Source organism: Aptenodytes forsteri, unplaced genomic scaffold, assembly GCF_000699145.1.
Source record: "Aptenodytes forsteri isolate BGI_AS27 unplaced genomic scaffold, ASM69914v1 Scaffold81, whole genome shotgun sequence".
In the NCBI taxonomy this organism is placed as follows: Eukaryota; Metazoa; Chordata; class Aves; order Sphenisciformes; family Spheniscidae; genus Aptenodytes; species Aptenodytes forsteri.
This window is the reverse complement of record NW_008795259.1, coordinates 10,053,898-10,062,676: the sequence shown is the minus strand read 5'-3', so window position 1 is coordinate 10,062,676 and position 8,779 is coordinate 10,053,898. Positions and strand designations below refer to the sequence as shown.

General features: G+C 35.9%; 1 protein-coding gene across 1 annotated transcript in view; it reads right to left on the bottom strand.

Moving 5' to 3' along the window:
* Window positions 1-8,779, bottom strand: part of LOC103898882 (cadherin-10) — a 69,956-nt gene that overhangs the window by 28,016 nt on the left and 33,161 nt on the right. Inside the window, exons 3-4 of the mRNA XM_009279247.1 lie at window positions 1,847-1,966; window positions 1,066-1,233 (exon numbers count right to left, since the gene is read on the bottom strand). Of these exons, the coding sequence (XP_009277522.1) occupies window positions 1,066-1,233; window positions 1,847-1,966 (288 nt within the window). The remainder of the gene's footprint in view (window positions 1-1,065; window positions 1,234-1,846; window positions 1,967-8,779) is intronic.

Here is an 8,779-nt window from a genome sequence, read left to right as displayed (position 1 = left end):
TCTTGCAGCCTATCAGTACTTCAAGGGGGCTTCTAAAAAAGATGGTGGCAAACATTTTAGCAGGGCCTGTTGGGATAGGACAAGGGGTAATAGTTTCAAACTAAAGGAGGTTAGATTTAGACTAGATATAAGGAAGAAATTTTTTACGCTGAGGGTGGTGAAACACTGGCACAGGTTGCCCAGCGAGGTGGTGGATGCCCCATCCCTGGAAACATTCAAGGTCAGGTTGGCCGGGGCTCTGAGCAACCTGATCTAGTTGAAGATGTCCCTGCCCACGGCAGGGGGGTTGGACTAGATGACTTTTAGAGGTCACTTCCAACCCAAACTATTCTATGATTCTATGAATATATGCAAAATGCTTCAAATGTATTTAAAATGCTTAACCTTTAACAAGTTTGATGTTACATAGTTTAATATTTCCATATGACATAGAGACCAAGAATGTTTTTATATTTTAGTTCGAGGATACAAAGTCTTGATAGCTGTACCATCAGAAGTTAAAAAGCATTACAAAAGACTTTGGTAAACTTAAGCTGTAAAAAAAAAAAAAAAAAAGGTAATTTACTTTACTTTTCAAAATTTTCTGTTAGGTTTTGTAGCACTGTAACTGGAAAAGTACAAATCTGCTTGTTTCCCTTCAAGTAATTTCTTTTCCATGTTCTCCATGATTAAATATTTAAGCAGATACTACAATGCAAATATTTCTGCATATCTAGAAATACTACATGTTTTATTTTCCAGTGGGGGAGTATGTAAGATTTAAGCAATAGGTAAGGGGAAAGAAAAACATTGCTCTAATGCTCTTATGAGTTCACCTACCACCCGCTCCCATAGTACTGGAAAGTATCCCAGGTTTGCTGCAGTTATATTTGACCATGTAACTGTTTTCCAAACAAACAAACAATTCAATATACTGCTTTAATAATAGTGAATAAATCAGTACCTAAGCCTTTTGTTCATGTGTGCCCCATAATCTAGATTACTCTAAATTAAACGAGATGGTGATTGCTTAACTCTTTAGTTTGAAGCTCTTACAGTGCAAGGCAACTATTAAATGCAGCTTACTCTGGGCGAATCGAGGTGGATTGTCGTTAACATCAGTCAAAGTGATGTTCACAGTGGTGGTCCCTGATAATCCACCCATCTGGCCTCCCATGTCCTTTGCCTGGATAACTACTTGGTACTGCTCCCTGTTCTCTCTGTTCATGTTTGGCAAAGCAGTCCTGATGATGCCTTAAATAAACAAAGAAAAAACAAAAATTGTTAATAATCTCTTTATTTTTGATGTGTAGCAATCTGCTGCATCTTTTTTGCATTAGTCTAAAATATTCATTTCATGTTTTAAAGTACAAATTTCTGTTCATAAGCTTTATAAACAGTCTTCAGTACAGGTTATCTGTTTGTTAACTAAGAACAAATCTTAGTTCTACATCACAGCTCCCTTTCCAGTTTACATTTCATGCTAAAAATGATTCAAGATATGTATGCACAAGGTTTATGAGTAGAAAGAACACCTTTTATTAGTCCAGGTAGAACCATTAGGAAAAAAAGAACAACATTTTCTAGGACACAGACCTTTATTCTTGCCTTTATCAGAAATGTTGTTACTTAGATCCTTAAGCTATCCATAGTACCACTGTAAAGTTACTTATGCTTCATAGTGTCAGCTGTAATGACTCTTAAGTTTTTGTATTCATTATAAGAATTATAAATTATGAGGGGAAAAAAGCAAGAAATTATTTCATTTCAGTTTTTAAAATTATTTTTTTAGGTGATCTAAGATTTTTAAAATGAAAGAAAAAGTCTACAGTTCATTGTAAATGGAAATAATGACAATTTTCCTGACCTGTTTCTGGTTCCACAGAGAAATATGGCTGTCCCTGAAGAATGCAGTAAATTACTCGGGCACTGTTTCCATATGAAGGGTCATCGGCATCAGTAGCTGTGACTTGTACCACAGAAGTACCTGAAACATTCAAAGTCATCTTAGTTTCACATGGTACTAGGTGGAGGTCCAAGAACATCAATTTCCATTTGAGCAGACCCCAAAGAAAATTTCAGTTAATGTCTATTGGGCTTTTCAAATATATTTATGATCTTATAGTCAACTTCAGGTACATTCTTCCCTATTTCAGGATCTCATTCTACATAAATTGAATCTAAACTTCCCTAATCCTACAGGTGTGATTAAGATCTAATTGGCAAAGGTGAACAATAGCTATGGTTGAGCTGAATTTTTATCCTCACCCAACTACAATAATTTCATACTTATGTACTCACTTCCTTTTTTCAGAAGACTTATTTGTTTTTATTACAATAAATACCTGCTTTCCATTACTTAGAACAGATATTTTTTTTTTTGTCCAGTGATGTCAACATGATATGAAACTACACATGCAAGAACATGACAGAAAAAGATGATTAAATAGGTCATTGGAACTTCGGAAAAACTAGTCATCAGTTCTCCCTACCTTCTAAGTGTTAATATATTTAGATACTACCAGAAGAAATACTGCCATATGGACTTTGAAATCTGCTGGTCATTTAGGCTCCAGAAATTTTTTTAATCTTAAAGACCATCTTTAAATTTTAGTGGAATATACCAGTCCTTCAAAACATGAAATGCTTACCATCGCCTCTGCCATTTCTTGCTGAATCAAAATAGTTTCTACATCCTGTTCAACTCTTCCACCAAAGAAATAAAGTATCAAGAAGGATCTCCCCTACTGTACCTCCATAAAGTGCAGATATGATTTTAAGTATATAGGAAAGAAGTGAAAAAAGCAAGGAAATGAAAATAAATCATCATATGCATGTGACTGGTTAACCATGGGCTATTCTGAGGATCAGAAGACTTTCAAACATACTTTTCCTTTTATCCCATTTCTTTCCCTCCACCAAATACTGCCAAATACTGTGAAATAAAGCATCTGAGCCACATGGCGCAACTATTTATTCCCTCTCATAGATTGACTACATTACTTATTTATTCTAACATACATAGAAAGGCAAACAGAAGTAAATGCTGAGCTTCCTCAGTTTGTTTGGGATTTCACAAGATGACAACAAATCTGCTTTTGACAAGTCAATTGTTCAATCACGTGAACAATTGCGCCAATATCAATGGAATGAGCACCTGCCTAACTGTTGAATCAGAGATGAGTTCTCAGAAATGTCCAGTTTTCAACTGTTTTAGAACAGAAACACTTGTTTTAGTGAGTCCCTAAAAGTACTTGCATCTCATAAAGAAGGCATAATAAGCAAATTCCTCGTTATATTATTAGTGATATTAAAATGGAATGAATCATTGATTTAACAGAACAAAGCCTCAAGCACAAAATGAAATTAAAAAAAGATAAAAAATTGCTACACAAGTATAATGAAAAAATAAGATAAAAATTATGAATACTTTCCACTGTACTAATGATTACTTTAGTGATCATCTAGACTACAGCTTAAACTGAAAATCTGAACATCTTTAAAATATAAGAATGTAGGAGTGGTAGAGCTGTCCTAAAAACTTCATCTGTTTCCAATTCACAAATATCTTATATCTCCAGCCACACTGAATTCCATTTGTAGATATATGTCTATATAACTATTCTGTTAAAAGATACAGAGGCCTTTTTGTTGAATATATTTAAGTTCTGAGGAATATTGTCTTGATTCTGAAATGCACTTTTTGGACCATCCTAGTATGTAGCAAACTGCAGTGCTAGAATGTATACTTGCTCCTAAAGAATATTTGCTCTGAAATAGCAAAGAGGTGCTGTGTAAAAGAAAAATAAGAACAAATCACGTTCAGTAACTTAAGTGCTGTGTGTCAATTTGTTTGGGTAAAAAAAAAAAAAAAAAAGGCAATAGAAAAAAATCAAACCGTCAAGTACACTGATCAACATGGCATTATCCAAATAAAGTTTACAAATCCTCCATTTTATATCTGTAAAAAAAGAGAACAGTCATCATCAAGGCATCTATCACAACAGCACAATGTATTAATCAGAAAAGTCTACGTTGCAAACCCATGAAAGGTGATATTTTGTCTCTATTACATGTAACTGCATTATTTCTTGTTTCTAATTTTCACATTTCCTTCATATGTTCAAACTACCAGTATTTATTAATAGGTCAATTGTATGAGATTTTTATTTTAGTTTAGTTTAAAAAATCATGCAGAATCAACTTTGAAGGATAATTTGGAAGAAAACTGAAGAACATGTTTAATAGCTTTAAAATAAATTTTTAAAAAAATCCATTTGCAATGTAATAATATGTGTCTAAGTTACTGCTGCCTCAGTTAGGACTGTTGTAATGCACATATATTAATTAATGTTATTTTAATACACATACATATGAAACAGAAGAAAAAATCGTATCAGCTATCCTTCTCTCCAGCTGCAATGAACATCGTGCAAGGGCGCCGCTACACTTCTGCCTGCCATTCAGGATGCAGAAGTCATCACTTTGATCTTGGCCCTTGCTCATAAGAGGAAGAGAGACCTGCTCTCTAGGCTTCTGACGAGGGATCAGTGATTCCTATGAACAACCTGACAGAAGCCAGGCAAAGAAACGAACAGAAGTATATCAGTATATCAGTTCTGTTGTGCACATCAACTGTCAAACCATCAGCTTGTTTTGCTTTGCTTCAGTTCACTGAAGTCACTGAAGACCACTGGTGCTCAATACTACAAATATATTGTTCGCTCTGGTCTGAAACCTGGACCAGAAATCCCAAGGCGCTGAAGATGATCAGTTGTACTGGGGTTTTAAAACAACAGCGTGGGTGTGATGTGACTTAGCACTACTTGGTCTGGGCCTCGCTCTGTCTTTTACATAGGCACAAATTGCTTCTGATGAAGTTGGTAAGAGTCTTTGGCCTTCAGGATTTAAAGCCTAATCTGATCTCTATAGGAGGGCATAAAGGAGACAGTGATAATGTACTGGAGACTATGGCATCAGCTATGTTATTAATAAGACATATGAATTCTGTGATTTTCTCCTTGTATACTTGCAAATTTTATTATACGGTAAACCGGAATTATACAGTGGTGAGCTAGGCCCAGAAATAAACAGTCATTTGCCAGACTATTGTAGTTCTCAGAAGGCATATTTTAACATAATTTTAATTATAATGTTTGAATCTCCCTAGGGTCTGGTACTATAATAGTAATTAATATATTTGGCCCTTTTTAATGTGTTCCTTGCAAGCATTTTCAAACACCACACAAATATTAATGACTTTGACAACGCATTTATGATGTAGACCTATTAGATAAGAATTACTGAAGATAATTAGCTAGGAAAAAGAATCCACAGAATATCCATTGTAGAGCTGAATTTGAAACTTATATTTGTTTTTCCTTACTCCCAATTGAGTTATGTGATATTTAACTACAGCAAGTACCCTCCCTAGTAAATTATCTATACAAATAACAAGTTGAATTAATAGAAATCTTCTGCTCTTTCTAGTGGAAAAGAGAGGAAATAATGACACATGTTGTCCCCTGAAATAAACTACTTAATGAAGCAGAACAGCAGAGAAGAAGTGGGAAAGGGCTGCATATTCAGAGAAGTCAATGTCAGAAAGGTCTTTGGCTACATGGTACTCCTGTAACTTGGAAAACAATAACCTGAAAACAAGCACGTCAGTGGTTATTTCCAATTCTTTAGAGATGTCCATTTTAAAGAAAAAACAATGTTTAATCTTGGGGGTGTTTTTGTTTTGTTTTTGTTTTCCTTTTCCTTTTTTTGTCCCCTTGCCTTATGGCAGGAATTGTGTGCAGAATGAAATTGGAATTTGTAAAAAAATCTAAAAATGTAATATAATCATTTTGGTTTTCAAAATCTGTCATTATTGATTTATGAAATTTTAAGTCAGAAGGTGCAAAAGGGTTTGGTGAGATAACTAATAAAAAAAAATTAAAAAAATCTTTGTTAATAGGAAACAAGAAAGAAGTGTTATAAGATAAATGCTATGGCAGAGAGGACTAAGCATTGGGAATTGGTGGCACAGCAATAATGAGGGAGTGTACAAAAAGCCTAGGGAGAAAGCCAAGCAATAGTAGCTCTAAATGCTGCCTGAAGAGAAAGGCAAAAAGATAACCACAGGTAGAGATAACAGGCTAACTGTGGGACACCCAACCATGTAGTTCATGTGTAAACACAGAGGGAGGTTACATCTTATGAAGCTTATATTGATATCCCTAATTCAGTAGCAAAAAAGACCAGCTAGGGAGCATGACAGATAGTAGAAATAACACTGAAGATACAGAATGGAATAAAGATAAGGAATGATTAAGGATATATAGGCTACAATAGATGAATAGAGAAATATCAACAAATAAAAGAAAGGATGTGATGATAAAAAAAAAAAACACGTCTAAATAGCAGAAAGTTCTGAAAGCATGTCTAAAAGATACCAATAGGCAAAATCCACAGAAAAAGCTGTATAGAAGAAAACAGACTCATCTGCAGTTCTGAAAAGAAACCTTTGAATGAGCAGAAAAAGATAGACAGGTGACGAATATGATGGACAGAACAGAAGATTGTAGTCAAAACCATGAGAATATTCTGAGTCATAAACTTTGAAAGTAAGGAAAGGAAAAAAGTGAAAGAAGAGAAAATATCTGGTAATCAGTACAAAGACTTCAGCAGAACAAGATGTCTTCTAGGATATTGACCCAACTGCAAGATCCTGAGGTTGGCCCATTTATCTCTGCCTTTCTTATGATTAATGAGCAGCAGAAAAAGATGAACAAGACAACAAAGAATTCATGTGCCTTTGTCAAGACACTGTATTTGATAATAGAAATAGCCACATTCTCAGGTATCCATCTGACTAACACCACAGCCTGAGGAAGAAATCAAACCTGCTGTTTCTGGTCTGAAAGTGGCTGGTGTGTGGCTACATCATGATTTGATACCTTAAGGATGGGGGCAGAGGGAGTAGGTAAAGACTTAATAGTCTTTTTCTTACCTACCGGCCCCCTTTGTAGTACCTTATAGTACAGAGCATTTTAGGATGGAGCAAACCTTGCACTCCAAGGGGTACACAGATTTCAATTCTTTCAAGCTGATGCTTCCTGCACGTATTTGCTACTTGTGCACATCTTTTGATATTTTTGTTGAAGAAAGCAGGACATTAGGCAATAACAGCCTTCATTTATGAATTAGTAAAGAAATACTGGTGATTAAAAGTTTACCAATTTACTCAGTTACAGTCAGTAACAGAGATATGGTGGTATACTGATGAAATGAATGATATATGCAATCTTGCTGAAAACTTAAAATGTATGAAGAGAAACCCAATAGCTCTGAACTCTAGCTGCTATCTACATTATACAGCGTAGCTCTCAAAGCAATGAGGCATATGACTCATAGTATGATATGCTACCATGTCTGTCTTCTTTCTGGCATTCAGACGAGTGCATATAGAGTTAATATGAACATCTTATCACTGTGGTTGCAGTATAGATGTGTACAAATAGACAACATGTTTGCAAAACTGCAGAATAGTTGACTATTTTTTTAAAACTTCTTAAAATAGAGATAAGATTAAGCCCATCTATTTGAAACACTGATATTCAGTACTGGGATTGAGAGTGATAGCAGAGGTCTTGAGAATGCAGTCCCAGAATAACATACCACAGGCCCCAAAGGCATAAATAAAAGTTGCAAGTTACTGGTCATATTACAGACTGACTTGGATTTAAAGTATAACAAAGAAAAAAAAGAACAAATATCTAACATCTGTAAAACATCACTTGCATGGTGAAAATACAGAGAAGATAACATAGAGGTTATAAAAGGTGATGACAACCTCTACAAGAATTGGAACCAATGAACAAAAAGAATTGTTTCAGTGTTGCCTCCCCCACTAAAAGGCATGACATCTGATATTACCATCTATCTTCAGCAGGTCCTTTTTCACCCTTGGTAGTGAAAGAGCCATGCCTTTTCATTTGCTATTCATACCATTTTGCTATTACCACTCACCAATCATATATATAAGAAAACCTTTTTCTATATAGTTGGTTTAAATAAATTGTAATTTTAAAAAGTAGTGGTTTTGTATCTGTATGTGCCTGTCTAGTGCTCCAACCTTCCCACCTGATACAGTGATTGATAGTAAACTGTCAAACTTGGATGTACAGAGAGTAGCAGGAGCGCAAGGCACTCTATAAACATATAGATACATTTTTAGTGAATAATTCTATCATAGAATCACTTCAAAAATCACAGAATCATAGAATATCTCAAGAAGGGAGGGACCCATAAGGGTCATCGAGTCCAACTCCCTGCTCCTTGCAGGACCAAAACTAATCCCCTAAAACTAATCCATATGCCTAAGAGCGTCGTCCAGACACTCCTTGAACTCTGACAGGTTTAGTGCCGTGACGACTTCCCTGGGGAGCCTGTTCCAGTGACCAACCACCCTCTCAGTGAAGAACGTTTTCCTAATGTCCAGTCTGACGCAGCTTCATTCCATTTCCTCGTGTCCTATCTCTGGTCACCAGAGAGAGGAGATCAGCACCTCCCCCTCCACTGCCCCTCTTGAGGAAGTTGTAGACTGCAATGAGGTCACCCCTCAGCCCCCTCTTCTCCAAGCTCAACAAGCCAAGTGATCTCAGCCACTCCTCATAAGTCTTCGCTCAAGACCTTTCACCATCTTGGTCACCCTCCTCTGGACACACTCTAATAGTTTGATGTCCTTCTTATAGGGAGGCATCCAAAACTGCACACAGTACTGGAGGTGGGGCCGCACCAGTGCAGTGTAGAG